Genomic DNA, 22738 nt, shown 5'->3' on the forward strand with positions numbered 1-22738 from the left:
AAGGCCCACCCCCCAGCCTCATTGGCCGAAGGGACCGCCTTTCTCACCGGTACGGAAGTGACATATTGAAGTTGGGCCTCGCGGCCTGGCAGCCATCTTGGAGCTCAGAACCTTACACGTGCGGAGGCGACCGTGCCTTAGTCATGTGGCTCAGCCGGACCTATCAGACGAGGGGGGTGAGGCCTTAGCCTCCAGGGACTTCCGGGACAGTCACTTCCCTTTTTACCTCTGCTCTAGGTTTCTACAGGGACCAAGTTTTATTTGTTCCTCCCTGCTTTAGAAAAGGTGGATCCACGCCTCCTGGGTGTGTTCTACCACTGGCGGGAATGAGAGAATCCCTAGAGAGATCCCTGGGACTGGGCAGTTGCTCTGGTTGAAGGGAAAGGATGGAACCTATTTCCGTGTTTAAGGGCCTGTGGAGGTGGGTAGCTGTCAGGAATCCTGGCCCATCCCCTCCCTGGTTCCTTCAGCGTCCAATTCCCCACCTTCCCTCTCAGGCTCCCTTTTTTTGAGGCTCACCTACTTTCCTAAGAGCACATCCACTATTTTAAGCCCCTTAAGGAAGACCACCACTTATTTATCTCCAAAGGATCCTTTATTGACCAGAGCAGGACCGTGGCATTTATATATATATATAAAAAAAAACTGACGATCTGGCAGGCAGTAATCCCATTGCCCGCCCACCACCCCCACACTGATTTCCTGTCCCCTGAACATGGAAGGAGGAATGAATGCTCCACTAAGCCACAAGGCAACATTCCCCTACAGAGGAGAAAAGGGTTCTTATGTGGCCACCCCCTGCCCATCAGAAATCATTCTCGCAAAGAAAAAATACAGAAATCAGTTAAAACATTTAAATATGAAAAATCCAAAGGGAATTGTGGGGGGAGACAAAAGGAACTGGAGTTTCTTGGGACGGGTCTCCCTTGTCCCCCTGCCCATTAATGGGCTAAGGGTCTGGGGTATGAGGCTCACACAGTGAGTTTGCAGTGACACAGCTCCTTGTAGATCTGCCGACGAAGTTTGGGCATGTCCTGCTGGGTGAAGCTGAATGGCTGAGACAGGGCCAGGTGCTTGCAGTACTGGGTGTTAACAAAGCAGGCCATGAGAACTATTTACTGAGCATCCCTCCCAAGTCAGGACCCATGCTATACATTTCATGCAAGATATATCTTAGCTTTCAGAGAATATCCTCTCATACAGATGGGCACTAGGCCCTATAGCCTGGAGCTTAAAAACAGCTTGGTTCTAAAGCTATTGTTCTTAGTACATAATATACACAATGTTTAAGTGAGAGAAAATATGTATGTGGGGGGGGGTGTTGAGAGGCAGCTGTGAGGACCAAAAGCCAGAGAATAGTCCCACTGTGGAATGGAGACGATCAATGAAACCAGGGTTTCTGTGTTCTAACAGATATTCCCTGCTCCACAACTGGCTGTACCAACTGAGGCAAGAAGAACCTATCAACCGTGAACCCACTGATTCCAGAGCTAAAAAGGCATCATCGTTTGCTTACCTGTAACACAAAGGCACCACAGTCACTGTCGTTATTCTGCCTGGCCACATTCTAGGGAGTAGAAAGTAGGAATTCATTCACCTGGAGACTTCTGAAGGTATGAGCTCAATTGCTGCCTCCTACCACTACCCTCACCATCACCCTATTCCATTTCCCTCTAGAAACTCACCATTTTGAAGTAACCTTTCCAGCCCTGGTGGAAATCCAGTCGGTCTTTTTTTACTGCCTCTGCCTGTAGATACTTGGCAATATGCTATGTGAGTAAGGAGAAGAAAAAAAAAAGTGATACCTTTAGCATTTACCAGCCAAACCTGGAGTATGGTGGTGGCAAACACTATGCCTACATAAGTCCTCAGAGACTCAGAGGCCACTATTCTTCCCCAAATGGCTTACTGCCAGCTCTTCCTATATCTTGTTTTCCCAAAACCCCTCAAACCTTAGGGCAGCGGCGGTTTAGGGTACGCTGTGAGTCAAAATAGGTGATGGTGCGTTGCCTCACATCAACTGAGATGAGGGACCAATGCACCTCCAGATGAATAGGGATTAACAGTAGCTCCTTATTGAAGATGTCCACCTGAAGAAAGAGTGCTGGAGGTTAGGTATAACATACAAAGGTCCTGCTGATTGCCAGGAGAGTTTGTAAGAGAAAATGTGAAGCAGGCAAGGAATGGAGTAACAGGCCTTGGATTGTGAGGCAAGGCTCAACATCTGGACATTAATACTTCGGGGAGGGTTTTTTTGTTAAGTTAGGCTCGCTGGCCAGCAAGCTTCAGGGAATCTACATGTCTCCATCTCCTCAGCAGTGTGATTGCAAGTGTACAGAACCATGTGGGATCAAACTCAGGTCCTTGTAAGCACTTTACTGGCTGAGTTATCCCCCCAAGCCCATATATTGAAATTTCTGAGGGTGAAGAAGGAAGGTAGGAATAAGAGGGTGTATCAGAACACACACCTGCCTTGAGCCAGGCACGTTGCCTTGCATTTGTAATCCCAGCACCTGGGAGGTAGAATCAGGAGGATCAAGTTCAAGGCTAGCCTCAGTTACATATCAGGTTCTGGACCAGCCTGGGCTACATGACCCTGTCTTGTGCCAGGTGCTTGTTACACATTAAGGGAAAAAGTCTAGGTAAGAACTCAGACTCAAGACTGAATGTGGTGGTACATGCCTTTAATCCTAGCACTCAGGAGGCAGATGCAGGCGGATCTCTTTTGAGTTTGAGGCTGGCCTGGTCTCCATATCAAGTTCCAGGCCAGCTGGGGCTGCAGGAAGACGCTGTCTCAAAAAGACCAAAAGAAAAAAAACAGCAAAACAACCCAAAGCCAACTCTGCTGCCAGGCTGCTAGGATTAAAATCTAGCTCCTCCATTTATTAGCCTATGGCCATGAGCAAGCTATTTAATAACTTTCTATACCCCAGTTTCCTTATGTGTATGCAGAAGCAAAAGTACCTGCCCTCATCCATTTATTGTAAGGATTAAACTAGTTACTATCCATATAGAATAGTGCATGGCTTCAAATGATTAACTAGTGTTCCCAACAATCCTAGCAAACTTGTGTTCAGCTTCATGTTTACTTATTATGGGGGAGTATACACAGACCATGGGTGTATTTTATGAAGGTCAGAGGACAATGTGATTCTCTCCCTCTACTATATGGGTCTTGGAGGTAAGTTCAGGTCGCCAGGCTTAAACCCACTGAGCCATCTTGCCAGCTCACAGGAAAGATTTTAACTCAGGTATACAAAAAGCTAAAGGTTTTTCCCCCTACTGCATGTCACTCTTGCCTCTACTAAAAGAAACAGGCTGCCGGCATGCCTGTAGTCCCAGCACTTGGGAGGCAGAGGTAGGTGGATCTCTGTGAGTTCAAGGCCAGCCTGGTCTACATAGTGAGTTCCAGGACAGCTGGGGCTTACAGGGAGACTCTGCTTCAAAAAAAGACTTAAAAAAAGAAAAAAAAAGAAAAGAAACAGGCTCACCAGGTCCCTAAGTAAACCTGGGGACAGAAATTAAATACTGGAGCTAAGGCTATGGTTTGTAGTCCAGTGATAGAGTGGTACATGGCTGTAGTTCAAGCACTTTATGGGGGGGGGGGGCACAAAAGGAAGGTAGGTAGATGCTGAAATTAATGTTTATAAATCACTGTAGAAATTTCCTGGCCTTTCCATTACAGAACAGAGAACTTAACAAAATTTAACTCCTGATTTTCCTCCCTAAACCTACTCCGGTCCCAATTTTGCCCATTATTTAAGGCAAAAACCCAGGTATTCTCCTGGTTCTTCTTATCTCCCACATACAACCTGCCAGAAAGGTCTACTGGTTCTACCTGTGAAACTTAGATAAACCTCTTGCTCTCTCCTTAGCACTCCAGTTCAGCTACTTCACTTGGACTACTTTCCAGCTTTCATTCTAGCACTGGAACAGGAGTTTTAAAAAGTCATCTCTAGCTAGGCGTGGTGGCACACGCCTTTGATCCCAGCACTCAGGAGGCATAGGCAGGCAGATTTCTCTGAGTTCAAGGCCAGCCTGGGCTACATGGTGAGTTCTAAGCCAGCTGGGGCTACAGGGAGACCCTGTCTCAAAAAGACCAAAAAAAATTCATCTCTAGTCTGGCAGGGTTGACTGGACAGCTCAGCAGGTCAAAGTGCTTGCCTGCCAAGCCTGACAACCTGAATTCAATCCCCAGAACCCACGCAGTGGAAGGAAAGAACCAACTCTTATAAGCTGTGCTCTGACCTCCACATGCACACCATGGCACACGTGCCTACATCCACACAAACACAAAAAATAAGAATGTAAAAATTTTTTTAAAGATTTCAATGGCTTCTCTTGTACATAGAATAAAATCTACCCACCTCAGTCTATTCCACATGCCTCACATGATCTTCTCATTGGCCCAGTTTTCTCATTCTACCTTTGTTCGTTCTGCTTCAAGAACATATGCTATGCACATGGGCTCTATGTTCTTCAACCACATTCTTCATCTCTTTGGGTCTCAAGTACTTGCTGTTCCTTTTGCTTAGAGCACTGTTCCCCTAGACTGTACATGGTGACTCCTCATCATTCAGATATGGAAGGCTTTCTACACCTACACTCAAACCAAAATACCAACCTCCCGTCCTATCACATTACTTTTTTTTTTTAAAGATAGGGTCTTCCTGTAGCCCCAGATGGCTTGGAACTTACTATGTAGACCAGGCTGGACTTGAACTCTTGGCTATCTGCCTGCCTCTGCCTCCCAAGTGCTGGGAGCGACCAGCTACATTACTCTATTTTAAATCTGTTCACAACACTTATGATTAGCTGAAATTTAACTTATCCTTATTTCATAAAGACAAAAATTTTTACTTCTTTAATACTGTATCCTTAGTTTCTATAATAGTATGTAGCACATGAGACATTTAATATTTAGAAAAATGATGAATAAACAGGGTTGGGGAAAAGCTCACAGAAAGCAAAACTAATTCTTTAGTGGCAAGTAGTTATGAACTCAAAACTTACATTTTTGGTCCACCTTTTCACCCCATCATAACCCTTGGTACGAAGTTTATCATAGAAGAAACTGTTGAAGAAATGCACCTGTGGCAATGACACAAAAGAGCTAGATAGAATTTTAGAAGACTTCAGAGACTCCCAGTTTCCCCTCCATCCTCCCAGTCCACACTCCATTTCATATGGCCTGAGTAAAATAGCTTCAATGGCTGCCACTCTAGTTCACCTAACAGTAAAACATGACTGTAACCTCTTATAGGTAAGTTCCTATCTCAGTTCTTAGAGTTAACCACAGGGAAAACCACTAAAGACAGGCTTACATGTGGGGCTTTAATCCCAGCACTCGGGAGGTGGAGGCAGAGGCAGATCTCTGTGAGTTCGAGGCCAGCCTGGTCTACACATCAAGTTCCAGGCCAGCTGGGTCTACATACAGGGAGACCCTGTCTCTCAAAAAGACCAACAACAAAAATATAGGCTTACAGATTTAAAATTTATAGATTACCACTTAACTACCTCTCCCCAGAAAAGGGCCCTTGTTCCTCGTTATATAAAATGGAAAAGATGAAAGGAGACCCCCCCCCCCAAAAAAAAAATGCTTCTTAGAACTGCCTAAGTTCTAGGGACTAAAGAATCAGGTTGGATCTACCTTTTCAGGGACTGTGTCCATGACCAGGTCTCCATACATATTCATCACCTGGGGAGAAAATGGAAGGTAAGTTGCCATGGAGGGTGTGGCATGGAGAACACAGTTCCCCTATACATCAAAATCTCCAAGTCCCCTCAGGCCCTTTTATCTACCTCTTCTCACCTGGTCATTGAGCCAGTTCTGTCCATACAAGGTCCCCAAGTCATCCATGGTCAGTACATGCCGTTTATAGGATACCCGGAAGCCCCTCACCATGGCATTGCCTGGCATCCGTTGATAGGACTGGATCAGCTGTAGTACTAGGCCCTTCCTGAATAGGTCAAAGGTTTGGGATCACACAAGAGCTAATATGGTTGAGGCAGACTGAATTACTATCATCTAGAATAAGAACTGAAAAGGATTATTTCTTTTTCTTTCTTTTTCACAGATCTTTTTGAGGACCTACTATAGACCCACTCCCCAGAAAGATACACAGGAACACTTAAGCATTCATTTTTCATGTTGCACAGGATCCCAAATAAAGGCCTTTCCAATTGTTTTATAGGGACTTTGTCTGCAGCTTTCTCCCCTTCAGCTTCTATCTCCCCAAATACATCCCTGAGAGAAAAAGCAACATCTTTCTCTCCCTATTGCTGAGGTCTCAGTCCTCCTCCAAAGGGCACCTAACCTCACCTGGAGGGTGTAGAGAACTCTTGCTGAAAAATGTCTTCCAACTTCTCTACAACCTCATCAGTGCTGAGGGGAATGAGGCTACCATAAGTCTGAAGGAATTCATCCAAGATACCTAAGTAAAGGTACAAGAGAGGGTAGGGTGAGGCCTTCAGACTCCAGTTTCAGAACTGACCAAGGAGACTAGGTCTTTTAAAAGCTTACTCTGCACACAGGTGACGTGTTCCTCCCGAAGGGGACTGTGCTGACCAGCTTTCTCCCCAGGCCGCTCTGCTTCTTCTGCATTGCCCAAGTCAGAGCCCTGAAAAAGTTCCTGAGCCACATGGTCCCCAATGCTGCACACATTGCTGATGAGTATGCTGGCATCAGGGGGTGCCAGGCTGCGCTCCCCATCTGGCCCAGACAGTCCCCCAAAACCATTGGGCAGAGTACATGAGAGGAGGCCTATACGGTAGGAAAATAGGACAGGAATGAGAAATTGGCACAGGTGTTAAAGAACAAAGGGAGAATTAACTGATACACACAAATGATAAGACCACAGAAGGACAGACTGAAGCAAACCTAGCCATATGAACCATATAGAATGGAGACTCCAAGGGCTAAGACAGGGAAAGAGAGTAGTTCCTATTCATAGACATAAGGAAAGCAAAAGACTAGGATTCAGAAAGATGTGAACTTCAGAAATATTTGTTACCACTTAACACCTAACATAGTACACAGTATATAAAGTAGGTTCAATAAGAATATTAAAATATTGGGTTGCTGTTCTCCAAAATGGAAATACTCTAAATAAAAATGTTACAGACAAATCTACAGATGCTAAAGTCCACTAGTAGAGGTCCCATTCCAAAAGAACAGTGCCCTCTGGAAATACACATGTCCAGGTCTTATCCTGAGAGGAGGAAGGAGAAAAACCTTCCTCTCCCATCTATATTGAGACCACAGTGCAGCTACTAAGGATTTACTTCTCACCCCTGTCTGTCTCCCAGGCACATTTCCTGCTGAAAATGACATTCCTGCCTCCTCACTCCCTTAGCATAGGATCTTGCTCTGTAGCTCTGGCTAGGCCTTGAATTCAGTATCCTCTTGTCTTAGCCTTCCAAGTGAGATTATAGGTGTGTGCCAGGCATTTGGCTTTCAAAGTGAGGTTTAATGAGGTCATTTCACAGCTATTCTGTACCTGTCACTCTGCTTTCCTTAGGCTCAATTCTCAACTACAGCAACAAACTCCAGGTGGTCCAAGCTCTTAGCCTCCCGCCCCATTTCCCACCTTACCAGAGTCAGGGTCCAGAGGAGACTTTGGAGTCCACCTTAGTCCATCTTCCTCCATGGGGGGCCCAGAAAGCACTGGTGGAGACCCTCTCACCCCATCCTCAGCCATGAGAGCACCTAGCAGACCCAGCCGGGGTGGGGGTGGTCCCCGGGGGGAGTCAAAACGACAGCAGGGGGATGGCACCTGTGGCGTTGCACCCCCTTCCTGGGGTGAGAGATGGTTCTTGGGATGAGTGAGGCTCCGCCGACGGCCCCGGTGGCGCCCCCAAAGCTTCCAGTGGAATGTCAGGGAGGTGCTTTTTGAGTAGAGCAGCATCTGGAAGGCTCTTATGGCTCGGCGCCGGCGCTGGGACCAGGTTTTCCGATGAGTGGGGCGGAGGGGGCGGAGAGGGCGAGGCCGCTGAGAGGCTCCCAATTGACCCCATCTAGGGGGTAGCCTCCAAGCTGCTACTTCCTCATCCTCATCTTCATCATCCTCTTCCTCCTCTTCTTCCTCCTCCTCACTAGCTGAGGCGTCAAAAGAGGGCCGAGGGGCAGGGAGACGTCTGGCTGGCACCGTGGTCCCTGACCCAGGATCTGGCCCAAATCCTCCACCTGACTTGAGCCGGGGTTTAGGAGGTAGGGGCCAACGAAGCCGCTCTCGTCCGGGGTTTGAGTAAGTGGTGCCGGGTCCCGGAGGCTCAGGCCCCCAAGACCCGGTCCCTTGTATAGTCTCTTTCATCTTCCAGTACCCTGTAAAACAAAGGCCTGAATATTAGAGTGGAAACATTCTAAATCCCTCTCCCATGGTCCTAACTGTTCCTTAGAATGCTTTCTGTAAATCCAGAAACAAACTTTAAAAAGGAGAAAAACCTACAAAACTCATAATTTCTGCTCTTCCAAGCTAACGCGGTCCACAAGGCGCCTCTTAGGGTCTGTTATCGCTCCCTTGCCCAGGTAGGAGGGAAAATGAATAAATGGCAGACCTTAGGGATCTTATTTCTGAGCTCCCTGGGCAAAACCCAGGATTTCCAGGTTCCACTTCAACACCACCAGGAATGTCCTTTGAGAGTCTAAGGGTTATTTTTCCTCAGGGAGATGGCTCAGCATAGAAATCCTGACATGGTACCTGGGAACACATTTTCACAGGAAAACTTTGTTCCCGAGTGGGAAGTTCCCTTTCATCCTGGGATCATGAGGGGGGTGGGCACGCAGTGTTAATTGCAGGTGGGAATGGGGGTCTCAGGGCTATGGCTCAGGGGAGAGCAATGAAAGGGGAAGATTTTGAAGAAGACTTGAAGGGAGTCCAGTGGGTGCTTACCGACCGAAACAAGGAGCAGGTTCAGAACCGAGCCGTGGGAGCAAGGCGACCCAGACCCGCTCCAGCCCCAACCCCGCTCCAGCCCCAGCCCCGAGGACCTGAGTGCATCTCGGCACCGGTATAGTGCTGAGCTCCGACGGCTCGGCGCACACGGTCTTCGCAAGTCCCTTGGAGGGGCTCTTGGGCCCAGTTAGGTGCGAGCGAGGACCAGGCATGGAAAAGCCCCGGCAGGGCGGGGGGAGGGGAAGGGGCGTCCGTACCCGGGGCGGGGAAGCCGGGCACACGGGCCCCAGGCGGCTGTCCTCAGGCTTCCCGGCTCATCTCTCCGACGACCGCGGCCCCGCCACTCCGGCTGTCTTCAGGCGGCACCGTCTCAATTCACGATGCCAACGGTTTTGGGCCGCGCGCCGTGCCTGCCCGCTGCGGCCCCCTCTCGGTTGGCTTCAGCCTCCACCTCCACCTCCACCACCACCACCACCTCCCCCTCCTTTTCCTTCCCCTCCCGCGAGCCCCAGGCCCACCGGCGATGGCGGCGCACAATTAATACGTCACACCTGGCGAACAGCGCCGGCGCGGCCAGTATGCGCCGGGGCCCGCCTACCCCGGAGCATCCGAGCCACCCAACCATCCCTCCCCAAGCGCCGCGCCGCGCCTGCGCACACCCGCCTGGTTTGCAGCGCGTGGCGGTCTCCCCCTCCCCCCCGGCCCCCCACCGTGCTCGCCGTTCTACGCTTGCGTGTTGAGGCCGGCCTTACGCCGCGTGCGCGAGTCGTAGCCCTGCAGAGATCCCTGCCTCTTGTAGGCATGTGGGTGGAGGTCCTCAGTGCTTGATCTGTGAGCCATTCCAGAACTCGGCCCGGAGGGCAAGGGGGACCCTGGTACAGAGACCATCCTGGGGAGAGGCGTTGGGCAAAGTGGGGCATCACTCTTTTTTTTTTTTTTGTTTTTTTTTTTTTTTTTTTTTTTTTTTTGTCTTTTTGAGACTCACAGTGCTGGGATTAAAGGCGTGCGTCACCACGCCTCGCCACTCATTATTTTAAGTTAAAGCAAGCCTTGATAGAAAAGAAGAGCTTAGCTACGTGTCCCCGTACGCGGGAGGCAGACAGGCGGATCTCTGTGAGATGGAGGCCAGATTGGTCTACACAGTGAGTTCCAGGCCAGCTGGGGCTGCTGGGAGACCCTGTCTCAAAAAAAAAAAAAAAAAAAAAAAAAAAAACCAAAGAAATAAAGCAGAGCTCAGAGCAGTGAGGCAGGACCCGGAAGACCCAAGACCCCCTGGGGTACCAGGCCCATCTGGAGGGCTTAGAGGTGGCTTGCCCTCCAGGGAAATGGAGAGCGTGACAGGCATGCTTTTTTTTTTGAGACAGGGTCTCCCTGTAGTCCCAGCTGTCCTGGAACTCACTATGTAGACCAGGCTGGCCTTGGAATCACAGAGATCCGCCTCCCTCTGTCTCCCAATTGCTGGAACTACGCCACCACGCCTGGCTAGGTATGCTTTAATGTGCCTGTACACTCCTGCGGATGGGCACATCATAAATACGTTCTTCGACATGGTGACAGAAAGTCGGGCCCAATCTTGTGGATTGAAACAGAAGTGTGGTAAATTAGACTAGTTTTCCCTAGCAGAGGGAGGCCTCGGGGTCTTCTGCTCAAAGGCTGTATAATTTCCTCAGTCGGCCGCTAGATGGTGGTGCTGTTCTGGATGTATTCCAGTAGATTCCTGAGCGGACAATGCTTGGCAGGGACCCCCCTACACACACACACACACAGAATTTGGGTCTGGGTGGGAAATAAACGCAACATCTACTTTTTTTAATATTCATTAAGTCGAAGTCTAGGGAGTGGGAAAGGCAGAAAGGGAAGGAACAGGAGTTATAAAGTCAAACCCAAGTAGAGGCTTGTGTTCTTTGTCCTTTGTCTAGCTAGCCAGTTCTTGCTGTCTGCAGTGTGTACCCATACTGGTCTTCCTAGCTTAGAACCATCTTTTATAGCACAATCATAGTTTCACCAACCCCAGGAAGGTTCCATGTGGAGAGAGGCTAAGTTTTGCCTTGGCCCGGGGAATTTTGACACTGAGAATATCCCCATGTTGTAAATGAAAGACACCTGAGAAAAGGGAAAAACAAATAGATGCTCAGTGAAGGACAGCTACCTACAGTCTCTCATGCTTCATGCTGCCTGCTCCAGTTCCGTTCCCCCTCATGTTGTTTTGTTATTTATGGGGTGCTTGTGTGGCTTGCATGTGGAGGTCAGAGGACAACTTGTAGGAGTCAGTTCTCTCCTCCCACTATGTGGGTTCTAGGGATCAAACTCAGGTCTTGAGACTTGACAGCAAGTGTGTTTACCAACTGAGCCATCTCACCCGTCCTTGTTTTTGAGATAGAGCCTGGAGAATGTAGACTAGGCTGGCCTGTCATTATGTGACCCAGGCTAACCTTGAACTTGTGGCAATCTTTTCACCTCAGCTTCCTAAGTGCTGTGATTATGGGCATAAGCCATTACACTCAGCTTGTACATTTTCCTGTAAGGACCTAGGGATCCTTCCTTCATTCCTCAGATTTGCCTCTGCACCCAGGCTCCCAGCCCTCTACTGTAGTTCCCACACCAAGTCAGTCACATCTTGCTCTGCTCACATCCACCTTCTACTGCCCATATGGCTCTCACCTGCACTGTAGCAGCTATTGTAGGCCCGCTCAGGATCAGAGGGCATACTTTGGATACATCGGAATAGAGTCTCTTGTCTTCCTTGGCCTTCCCGAGATACCACCTGACCCATGGTGAAAGTCACATCATGAAACAGGACCTGGCAAGGGAAGGAGGAGAGGCTGAAGAAACCAGGATGGCATGGCTCAGTTCCAGGAGCCTCAGGAGTCCTGACATAGAAGTCAGGGAATAAAGAGGGGTCTTCTAAGTTTGGTCTGAACAGAAGGATCAGGAACCCTTATTACAGGGTACATATGCTCTGGGAGAAGAGTGAAGATTTGGCCTCCAGGCCCCATGGAAGGCTCAGGGCATGGAAGGCTGGGGTTACCTGGCTATATAGCAGATAAATTCCAGCGTCCCAGACTCTGACAATGTATCCTTGGGCCTCCAGGCCTCTCCCACGCCTAAGAGATGGTTGCCACATCACCTCTGTCACATCAGAGTCCACTGGAGGTGAGGAGTGTGGCAGGTCAGCATATCTTTGCACTTAGATACATGAGCTCTCCCCTTTTCATTTCTGAGATTCTCTAGGGCCCAGTTTATCAGTCCCAAGGTCCCTGATTTGTCCTCCTCCCACAAAGCCATTATTTAAAATAATGCTCACCCTTGGAGGTGATGTTAATGGGAATAAGGTGCAGAACTGAGTGCTTCTCTGAGGAAAGAAGGAGAAAATAGCATTGTCTACTTGCTCCTGGTCCACCCTCATCCAGGCTTGGTCAGTAGTCCTCATGGTCCCCAATCACCTCCCACCCTGCTATACCCCAGGACTCACTCTTCCACTTCTGGGTGAGTGCTCTCCTTCTCCGAGATCTCGCCCCATCCTCCCAGGCTTCCAGGGCATCAGGGCTCTGCTCATGAAAGAGGGTCAGAGTTTGACTAAGATGTCAGAATCTCAGACAGCCTTCCTTTCCAGCCCTCCTCAACACCAGAAATATCTCAGATTTCTGCACATTTCCCAGCTCCTGGTCTGGGTACTGACTGTACCTGTCCCAGGTCTCCAGCCTAGGCACTGACTGCCCTCCAGGATGTTAGACACCAGAAGCCTTTATCTAGTTGTTGATTTTCCTACAATGGCCACTCTCTTGACTTGCAAACCCAGGACCCTCTCTCATCCACTTGAAAATTTTCAGACTGAGAGGCCCCAAGACCCTTCTGCCACTCTTCCTTCACCCCCACACACCCCATCTCCCCTTACTCACCTGCTCCCCAAGGCTCTGCCACAGAGACTCTCCCCCTTTCCGGAAATGCCCTCCGCTCCTCTGTAGCCGGCTCACCTCCCTCCTTAGGCATTGCAGCTCTGTTTGTTGGATCAGTAGCGCGATGGCACAAGCCACAGCCCCCAGAGCTGCCCCCCAACTCAACCAAAGAGCAATTGAGGCTGAGCCCCCCATGTTGCCTGGAGATGAGGCTGGCATGAGCTAGGGACCCTGCCAACAGCTGTGGTCGCAGGAACGGGGTGGCTAGGAGGTAGCAGAGAAGGTGGGGGTACAGGCAGTGGTATGAAAGGGAAGAGGGTGTTACGCAAGGGAGAAATAAAAAGGAACTTGAGAATAAAAAAGAGGGAGGAAGAAAGCAAGCTAGCAATGCCCCTAGTACCCCACTGTGGAGCTAGTGTTACTCTGACACCCCCAGCCTCAGGAGAATTTGGTGTCAATTGTCTAAGAAGGACAGGGCTGCCAGTGACACCCAGAAGGAGCGGCCAGCATTCAGTCCAGGGGCGGCCCCTGAGTTGGGGGAGGGAAGGTCGGCTGGTTATGGGGCATGGTGCCAGGAGCAGTGATGGGGTACAAGCTGGGCACTGTTGAAGTTTGGGGTTGAGAGTGGAAGACTGACTCAGGCATGGGAGAGAACTCTGAAGAGGTTTGCCAGGGGTGATTTAAGGTGATGAAAAGGGTATAGGGGTCGGTAGGGTACAGAACTAGGGACAAGAAACTGGCCGGGTGCTGGGGTTAAGGCTGGGCCGGGTGTGTTGGAACGAGGCCTGCACTACTCCCTGTGCTGAACTTGGCAAGCAGAACTTCCTGTTTCCCAAGAAGAGCTCTTACATAAGGCTTTATGGACAAAGAAACAAACAAACAAAAATAGCCCCAAGCCCCCCAGCCACTGCAAAACTTCTCCCAGGACCAAGGGGTCCAGATTCCCATGTACCTATCCCCTGGGGTTCTTCCTACAGCTCCAAGCCCCTCTCCAGGCCAGCTCCTACCCCATCTCCCAGTCAGGGCATGTGCCAGCACCTGCTGAACTGCTGAAGGTCCGGGGCTGCCAAGAGGAAGGGCTCCTGCTCCTCCCAGTCAGGGATTCCCCCGTAGGAGGAAGTCCGCCTGCTAGGGAAATGAGGCTGCAGTACCTTGAGCAGAGGACCAGGTGTTTTTCCTGGGCAGGGCACCTTTGTGCTCTCTACTCACACCTGCAGCTTGGAAGCATGCAGGTCCCTGCTCCCCAATGTCTAACCCACGTTCCTATGGCCCTCGTTTATCAGGGGCCCCCAAAAAGAAAGAAACCATGGTTTATTCTCTTTAATATCCACTTAACATTTTGTTACAATAATAATAAAAATAATATCTGTTTTCAAAATCCACAGGGAATCATCCAGGGAGGAGCTTGTATCGGACTCTTACCCCTCACATTTGGGAACTCCTGGTCTAGTTTCAGGCTCTTTGGCTTCCTGCCACCAGGTCCAGCCCCTCTCAGTGCCTGAAGCACATAGTAAACACAGTGTCGTGGAGGTTTGGGGCCTGAGGAGTCAAGGGATAAGTGGGGGCTTTGGGAGCTAGTGAGATGGATAGTTGGGGGAGGTATAAGAGGAGAACAGGCATATTTATGTGGGATGGAAAGCGTGTGAACAAGCCCTGGCTGTCTTTGGAGGCAGACTGGAGCAAGGAGCAGCCTAGGGTAGGGCTGAGGGGTTGTGGATGCTCTGAGAACTATTTAGGTAAACTTAGGAAATGTGGGAGACCAGGACCCCTCAGTGAACTTGAAAAAGTCCAAAGTAGGTAAGGAAGGGTGCAACCTTGAGATGGGCCCAGGGGAGGGTACGGATCCGCAGAGAAGATCCTGGCCTTAGGGGCAACAACCCAGACACCTGGCAGAGTCGAAGCTGGGGCCCAGGGGAGCTTGCTGCAGTGGCTGAGAATTCTTCCAGGCAGCGCAGGGCCAGCACATCATCCACAAGCAAGTCCAGCTTCAGGTAGACAGCCTTCCCCTCATCAAAGTGCACCTGGGGTGGGAAGAGGGCAAGTGAAGTCCAGGCCTTGCCTCAATTTCAAATTTCCTTAGACACCCAGGCATCTCTTCCCTCCAAAACCCCAGAGTCTCCCTCTCCAGCCTATACCTTGCCCCCTTTCTTCCTCCCAAGCCAAACCCTTCCCTTAGTCACTGCTTTGCCCACGAAGCTAGGCAAGGCTTACCTGACAGTACAGGTAGTAGAGCCCAGCCCTGGTGACTGTAAACTCCCCAATCTGGCGGTCATAGCGTAGGGGGCTGGAGCTGTTGATTTTGGCCTCCTCCCAGCCACTTACCGTTCCATCCACACCTGAAAGTGGATGTTTAGGGATAAGGAAATGTCCCTTTAGAAACACCCCGACATGCTCCAAGAGAGATATCTATGACCCAGAACATGGTCAGGAACCATGCCCTATGGAACCCACATTGTAATAGGATGTTGTATGAAGAAATCTGACATATGACCAGAAGTCACCAATGGTGGTTTCTGGGGAGAAGAAAGAGTAGAATGGGCCAGGTGTGGTGGCACACACCTTTAATCCCAGCACTCTGGAGGCAGAGGCAGGCGAATCTCTCTGAGTTCAAGGCCAACCTGGTCTACATACTGAGTTCCAGTCCAGTTGGGGCTACAGGGAGACCCTGTCTCAAAAAACAACAAAAACAACAAAAAAAGGAAAAGGATAAAGTGACACTTAAATGCCCATCAGCCGATGAATAGACACAAATGTGGTATTAATTCACAGTGGGATATTACTCAGCTATAAAAAGGAATAAAGTAGCTGGGCATGGTGGCACACACCTTTAATCCCAGCACTTGGGAGGCAGAGGCAGGCAGGCAGATCTCTGTGAGTTTAAGGCCAGCCTGGTGTACATAGTGAGTTCCAGGACAGCTGGGGCTACTGGGGAGACCCTGTCTCAAAAAAAAAAAAAAGGAACTAAGTACTGGTGTTTGCTACTATATAAATGATCCTTGAAAACACTGTGCTAAGTGAAAAAGCCAGTCACAAAAGGACCACATGTTAAATGCCCCCATTTATAGGAAATGTCTGGAATAGTCTATAGAGACAGCAAGTAGATTATTGATTGGTTAGGGCTGGGAATGATGGGAATATGAGTTGAAAGCAAAAGGATGCAGGTCTTATCTTTTTCTTTTTCTTTTTTTTAAAATAGGGTCTCATGTAGCCCAGGCTGGCCTCAGACTTACTCTTTAGTTGAGGATGACCTTGAAATCCTCACCGCTGCCTCCCAAATCCTGGGATTTCAGGTATGTGCTATTACACGAGACTTGGTCTTCTTTTTAAGATGAAAAAATACCTTAAAATCGCTGTAGTAATTAATGGTTGCACAGGGTGAATAGACTAAAAATCATTGAGTTGTATATTTCAAATGGGCAAATTGTGTGGGTTGTGAAATATATCTCAATTAGGCTGTTATCAAAAAATATACCTTAGATAACAGGTATATTTTATCTGGGGTTGAGGCTATAGCTCAGTGGTATAGCCCTTGCCTGGCATGCCTAGGGCTCTGAGTTTTATCGCTGGCACCATAAAAACAAAGAAAAATCACTAGAGCTAATGTACTTGAACATTGCAAAGGAAATAATAATCATAGAGCCCAGTGTCATGGCTCCCCAAGTCTCTCGCCCAAGTAGTCTCCCTCTCCAATCTCCCCTTACACACTCCTATCACAGCGCTCCCTCCCTTCTTCCATTCTGGCCTTCTTCCTTTTTCCTGCTGTGTACCAAGTTCCTTCTTGCGGGGGCTTTATAATGTTCTTCCTTCTTCCCAGAATTCCTTCTGGACTGCCACCTCCTGTCTGTTTTGTGGGGGGAGGGGGGGGGAGGGGGGAGTGGAGCATGTCTATAATCCCAGCACTTAGAGAGGCTGAAATAGGAGGATCTTGAGTTCAAATCCAGACTGGGTCACATACTAAGCTTTGTCACAAAACAAAACAAAGAAACAGACCCAGTCATCCCTAGTCCTGATGCCTGTTTTGCCTCTTCCAGTTTATTCCCCCAAACAAAGTCGTAGAGCACTACTTCCAAACTGCAGATATAAGCCAGCTTCTCCTTGCCTACCTTTGACAGCTCAACTAAGAATAATCTCCAAATTCTCTTTGTAACCTGCCTTTTGTCTTTTGCAACCTTATGCCCCAACCTGTTCCTCTTACAAGTATGTCCAACTATGGCTCTTGGACCTTATGTATCCCAGGACACCTATGAATGTGAACCAATATATTTGTGGATGATATTGTGTCACAGTATCAAAGTTTGGACAGCCCTGTACATAGCACTTTCTGCATCAGCTTCACTGAACTCACAGCTTTCCACCTCATGAGACTCTTGGAAAACTATGATCTTTCAATGTCCTTGACACCCCCCTCTACCCTATACTGAAGCTTCATGGCCTAGTGAGACCTCAGTGCCTCCACCAAAAGGAGTCCCTGACTCCATGGTGAAGTTGTTTGTCTTCCTGTGTGGTGCCATGTGTCTTGGGTGCCATGATTCTTGTCATCTAGCACTATAATTATGCACTTATAGGCTGTCTACTGTTCCTCTGAAGTGAATCCTTAAGCACCATTGTTAGCGTGACTAACCATGGGCACTTGGTCTGGTCCCTGGCCAGTATCAGGTTCCTGGTATGTGTATGTTGAGTCAATGAATGAACTGGTACCTGAGAAAGTTCCCAAATAAGTGATCTGTACCAAGGTGAAGAGGACTGGCCTGGCCTTAAAGAGTAGGGGAGAGAGAGAGAGAGAGAGAGAGAGAGAGAGAGAGAGAGAGAGAGAACATCCGGCTACAGACTGGCTTGGGTCAAGGCTGATTGTGGCCAAAGGCCATATATATACCGGGTGCTGTGGACAGTGTCTGAGATTACTCATTTTACCACCACCAGCTTCCAAAGGACATCCCATGTTGCCTGGCAGTTGCCCCTACCAAGTTGCATTTCATGCCATCTGTCCTTAGACCTTCTGTTCCTGTCTCCCTAGTTCTCCAGGGCACCTAGACATCCTTAGGCTAGGGTTTCCTCATCTCCTTCCCTCCCCAACCAAATCTACAAACACACCTCTTTTCATGAGCTCCTTTGGCTTCTTCATGATAGGATATGTGTCCTCTCTTCCTTTTGGAAAGATTCCTTCTACCTTCATGGACATTGGCCCATGGATAGCCTCTTCCCTTCCCCAATAAATGTGTCTCTCATATACACTCTGCCCAAACATGCCCTTGCTGGCTTTGACTCCTGCCTCCACCCATGACCATGGGCAAGCTTAGTAACCTTTGTCTATTAGATAGAAGTAACCAAAATATCTTCTTGATAGGGCAGTTGTGGGGATTAGATAATTTCAAACACATAAGTCCTAGTCCTAGTGCCTACCCCAAAAAATACTAACAGTTAGCAAAGATGAATGTCATTTTGCTAAAAGGACTGAAGTTTTCCTCAGCTGACATCCCTCTCTACTCACTGACACATGTCTCTGCTCCCTGTCCCTGCCTCCTGTTCCTTTTTTCTCATTTTCTCCCCTCAGTTCATGCCAAGCTTCCATCCTAACCGCAACCCCTGAAGCTACCCATCATCAGTTGATGGCTGTATTACCAAACCCAGCAGTCACATCTCTGTCTTCATCTCATGTGACCTCTCAGCTGCTTCCACACAGACAGCCACATCCTCTTGCCTGAAACAGCGTCATCTCTTAGATCCCAGGACACCACCCTTCCTGGGGTTCTTCCTCTCTTCTGGCTGCATCTCCATCTCCTCAGCTGGCTTCCCCTTCTTCCCCAGCCTTCATTCTTGGGGCCTTTCTCTCCCCTGGTGTTTCATCTTACCCTGTAGCTTTAAATAGCATCCACATAACCATGCCGTTACCTTGCCTGGACTAGCCCAGTGACCCTCTTGGGAGTGACCCTTTTATCCATTTGTTCAGTATTAGACATCTCAAAGTTAATTATCCACGGTGAGAGAGAATAGCATGTGCAAAGTCTGGAAGAGGCACAAGAGTGTCAGCCTCACAAGCAAGTACCAGAAGTAAGGTCAAAGCCATGGCACAGACAGACTAGAGACGCACTGGGATAGAGAACAGTACACCTAGCGAACAGAGTGGTGAGAAGACTGAAGAATGGAGAAGGGGCCAGAGTTGTTTCTGAGAGCTGAGGTGTGTGGGGTGGGGTGTGGAAAAGATGGGCAGAGACTAGAAACATTTGGAGGAACAACCATCACTGCAAGAAAAACCATGGAATACAGAAAAAAAAAAAACTGCAAGAATCAAGTGCTTCCTGGAAAAGACGGATGGCTGAAGAAGAAAGTTGGGTCCACTGGTTTGGGGATGGGCTGGCCTGGGTTCTTGGGAGAACAGGGGTCTTCCTGGAGTCCTATATGAGGGTCACATAGATAACTTTTCATGAACTGAGGTTCCTAGACTGGGTGCAAGGAGTGGAGCTGAAAAATCAAAGGTTTGGGGGACTCTTCCTAGGAGGCCACTGCTACAAGTAGTCAGGGGATGGGATCTCACCTGCCTGCGCTCCATCCTGTCCTGGCCGTGGATGAACTGTAAGACATAGGGAATGGTTGGTGAGACTTGCCCTGCCCCTCTGGCCCCCCTCCCTGGCACGGTCACCCATCACCCACCTTCATAATGGGCTGCAATTGCTTTGCGAGCCCGTGTTTTCCGGCCTTTAGGGGCTAAGAATAAAGCAGACAGATAAGCAGAGCAGACCCCTCTGGGGACCCACGAGCCAGCTGCCAGCCCCTCTCCCTCTCAGGATCCTGGAAGCCTTAATCTTATCCAGACTCCTGGGCTGTAGTACCTCCAGCCTCATCTTCCTCCATAAGTAGAGAGACAACATAATTTATCATCCAAATTAGAATACTTCTGAGAGCAAAAAGAGAGCTATTAATAATCATACTGGGCTAGGGGTGCAGCTCAGTGGTAGAGTGCTTGCCTAGCATGCACAAGGCTCTGGATTCCAACTTCAATACCACACAGATACACACACACACACACACACACACACACACACACACACCACAACCCACCCCAACCCCCCACCCCCCCAACCCCCCCCTACTCACCCTTTCACACACCACACACCGCTGAGATAGCAGGTACAGGTACAGGCCAGGCCAGTCCCACCCATCCAAACCTGAATATATGGTTATGTGACCATGGATTCATAGGAGTCTTTGCTTACTGAGACCAAGGTGTCCCTACCTTTTGAGGACTCCAGGAATCCTTTTAACTCCTGGCTACTTGGGGTAGTAGGTCCAAGTGACAAAAGGACCTTCAGAAGGTAGAGTTAAAATTCCTGGATTCCAGTCTCAACTGATTAGCTACTTGACTCTGAAACTCCTTCATACTCCCTGTCTCAATTTCTCTCTGAAAACAGTGGGTCCCCCCCCCATTTCATAGACTGTTATGATGAACAAAGGCAGTAAGGAGCCCAGAAGACACCACAGACTGGGCAATTTTGTCATTCATGAGGCTGGGATGGAGGGACACTCACCATTTCTGCGAGACCGTACCAGTCGGCCCAAGAAAGGCACCACATCCTGGCTTTCCTCTGTCTGGGGATTAGATTCCTAGGAGAATTAAGGACAGAGCTCAGACAGGGCCTTCCGGAGACAAACAACCCACAGGGTCTGTCTGAAGAGCCACCAGCCAGCAAGAGATACAAATCCTAGGGATTGGTCAAACCTGGGGGTCAAGCTAGGTCCTCACTCCTTTTGGGAAACCAAACTTTAATGTCCCCATCCCCAGTCAGCACATATCCTGCACCCCACCGGCAACACTGTACACACACACACACACACACACACACACACACACACACGAGCATGCACAGGTGGTACACATCCTGCACACAACAGCAACTGTCACTAGTGGCAGGCTCAGCTAGCTCAGTCCCATCTCATCCACAGCCAATCAGCACTTCCCACTCAGGTGACACACCACCACAAATTCCTTACACCCAGGCTACCCTCTCACACGGACATACCCACATGTGCTGGTGCACCACCCACCCTTGCTCAGAGACATAAACCAGTGCATGCAAGTCTTCATGCACACACAGTGGAATGCACACACCTCACACACAGCTGTCACAGCCAGGGTACATCCTGCACAGCCTCAGCTCAGGCACACTTTACCATGCTGGCATCCTGCACACAGCGTCCACACCGACTCACCAGGGGCTCCTGGTCGTCCTCTGCTGCCAGCTCCCCCTGGGAAAGCTCCTGCTGGGAAGGAGGCAGCGTCACCCCGTCCTTCTTCACCTGACATCGTACCCTCCACCCATCCTCTGATCCCCTGGCCCTCTGCCCACCGGGCCCCCATTTGCTCCTCTGCACTTTCTGCTCCTAAAGTACCCAGGAAGGGGTGTGCTGAGGGCCTCACCTGGGCAGACAGCGATGCCCGGCTCCCCAGGCTGACTACGGCCAGCAGGAGGCCAAGGCAGGCCAGCGCCAGGCCCAGGCTCAGCACAAGCGGGACCAACAGGGCGGTGCCCGGCTCCCCCCGGCGCCCCCTCCGCCGCTGGCTCCGACGGGCGGCCATGGGGGCGGGGGGCTGTGCCTGCCTCACCGCCCCCCCATCCCGGGACCCGAGGGATCGGGGGAGGGGGAGCGGGTGGGAGGATCGGGCCGAGGAGAGGGAGGGGCCAGGGAAACGGGTGGGAGGGGGGCGGACGAGGACAGGAAGCCGGACACTGTTTGTGTGATTAAACTCCAGCCTCCCTGGAGTGCGGTGCAGCGAGCAGGCGTGCGCCCGGCATCAGGGCTTGTGCACCGCTGGCGGCGCGGGAACCGAGGTGGCACTCCAGGCCGAAGCCGCCGAGAGCCAGCGAAAGCAGAAGTGGACAGAGGTCCACCCAGGCCTGCGCGGCAGGGATGGGGGCCGGGGCCCTGGAGCTCCTTACAGGGCCAGCCCTGCCCTCCCAGCTCCCGCCCCTGGAGCCCAGCACTAGGCTAGATGCGACTGCAGATGCTGTTCCCTCCGCAGCACGGTGCGAGCCAAGGCACGGTCCTCCTCTGCTGCTTTTAGTCCCATTTGGATTTTATCAAAGACACTGAGACAGTACTTTCCAGGAAGTAATTGGAAAAGAGCCTGCGGACAACCATTAACTTGGGTCCTGTCTTCACTTCGTTGAGTAAAGCAGTGGGTAGTTTAAGTCCTGCGGCTACAGAGGGCAAGACTGGAGTGCTGCTACCCGGGAGGCGTGTGCCCACCTGGTGCTTCGGTGGAAACCCCAGCGCCAGCGCTGTTGCAGCGGGTAATGGAGCTTGTGAACAGCAAAGCTCAGCTACCCCGTGTAAATGAATTTGGCAAAAACTGAACCCTTCTTATGGTGAAACAGTTTTGAATAACTCAAGGCTCTTAAAGGTTTACTTGTAATGTCCACTTTCTCACATTTATAGTATCATTCCAATTTTAGTATGTGTGCTGCTGAAGTGAGCCCTCCCCTTTCTTAGAGATGACAACTTGTAATGATATATTTGGCTATTTTAACATTGTCTGTTTCTCCAACTACACTGCAGAATATTATAAATATAATTTTTCTTTTTATCACACAGTGAGTGGTGAGGTTCAATTTAGGGCTTCCTGCATGCTAGGCAGAGGCTCTGCAAATGAAATACTCTCCAAGCCTCTAAAGGCTTTTTAACAACAATAATGTCCATCAAGCACCCAGTAGAATACCCTGAGATCCAATCCCACATGGAGGCCAGGGACAGAGCCCCAGGCTCTAGAATCCCTGCAATCTAAGAATTGTATTAGGGGCTGGAGAAATAGTTCAGTTGTTAAGAGCACTGGCTGCTCTTGCAAAGGGCCCAGTTCTATTCCCAGCACCCACATGGTGGCTAACAACCACCTGTAACTCCAGTTCTAAGAAATCTGAAGTCCTCTTCTGACTTCCATGGGCATTGCATGACATG

General features: G+C 49.8%; 3 protein-coding genes across 8 annotated transcripts; all 3 read right to left on the bottom strand.

Moving 5' to 3' along the window:
* Positions 1-576: 576 nt before the first annotated feature.
* On the bottom strand, positions 577-9463 carry Senp3 (SUMO specific peptidase 3). Of its 2 annotated transcripts, XM_029557553.1 has the most exons (12): positions 9152-9403; positions 7595-8323; positions 6524-6763; positions 6323-6434; positions 5813-5960; positions 5651-5698; positions 5014-5091; positions 2469-2513; positions 1953-2090; positions 1686-1769; positions 1517-1567; positions 841-1082 (listed from the first exon to the last, which is right to left on the bottom strand). In XM_029557553.1, the coding sequence occupies exons 2-12, from the start codon at positions 8310-8312 to the stop codon at positions 972-974; spliced, it is 1773 nt and encodes a 590-aa protein (XP_029413413.1). In that variant the 5' UTR covers positions 8313-8323; positions 9152-9403; the 3' UTR covers positions 841-971. The 2 variants fall into 2 exon arrangements, with proteins under 2 accessions (XP_008854021.1, XP_029413413.1); XM_008855799.3 differs by lacking the exon at positions 2469-2513 and having other exon boundaries at positions 577-1082; positions 9152-9463.
* A 1212-nt stretch (positions 9464-10675) lies between these two features.
* On the bottom strand, positions 10676-13974 carry Tnfsf13 (TNF superfamily member 13). Its single transcript, XM_008855802.3, has 6 exons — positions 12794-13974; positions 12367-12442; positions 12199-12246; positions 11923-12041; positions 11556-11694; positions 10676-10997 (listed from the first exon to the last, which is right to left on the bottom strand). The coding sequence occupies exons 1-6, from the start codon at positions 13007-13009 to the stop codon at positions 10888-10890; spliced, it is 708 nt and encodes a 235-aa protein (XP_008854024.1). The 5' UTR covers positions 13010-13974; the 3' UTR covers positions 10676-10887.
* A 122-nt stretch (positions 13975-14096) lies between these two features.
* Tnfsf12 (TNF superfamily member 12) lies at positions 14097-21715 on the bottom strand. Of its 5 annotated transcripts, none has more exons than XM_008855803.3 (7): positions 21204-21706; positions 20996-21046; positions 20314-20389; positions 19439-19492; positions 19323-19358; positions 15002-15126; positions 14097-14811 (listed from the first exon to the last, which is right to left on the bottom strand). In XM_008855803.3, exons 1-7 carry the CDS (start codon positions 21360-21362, stop codon positions 14560-14562), a joined length of 753 nt encoding a protein of 250 aa, XP_008854025.1. In that variant the 5' UTR covers positions 21363-21706; the 3' UTR covers positions 14097-14559. The 5 variants fall into 5 exon arrangements, with proteins under 5 accessions (XP_008854025.1, XP_008854026.1, XP_029413447.1 ...); XM_008855804.3 differs by having other exon boundaries at positions 20996-21043; positions 21204-21701; XM_029557587.1 differs by lacking the exon at positions 19439-19492 and having other exon boundaries at positions 21204-21715.
* Positions 21716-22738: the final 1023 nt, after the last annotated feature.

This window comes from Nannospalax galili, unplaced genomic scaffold, assembly GCF_000622305.1.
Source record: "Nannospalax galili isolate Female #2095 unplaced genomic scaffold, S.galili_v1.0 scaffold146, whole genome shotgun sequence".
Classification (NCBI taxonomy): domain Eukaryota; kingdom Metazoa; phylum Chordata; class Mammalia; order Rodentia; family Spalacidae; genus Nannospalax; species Nannospalax galili.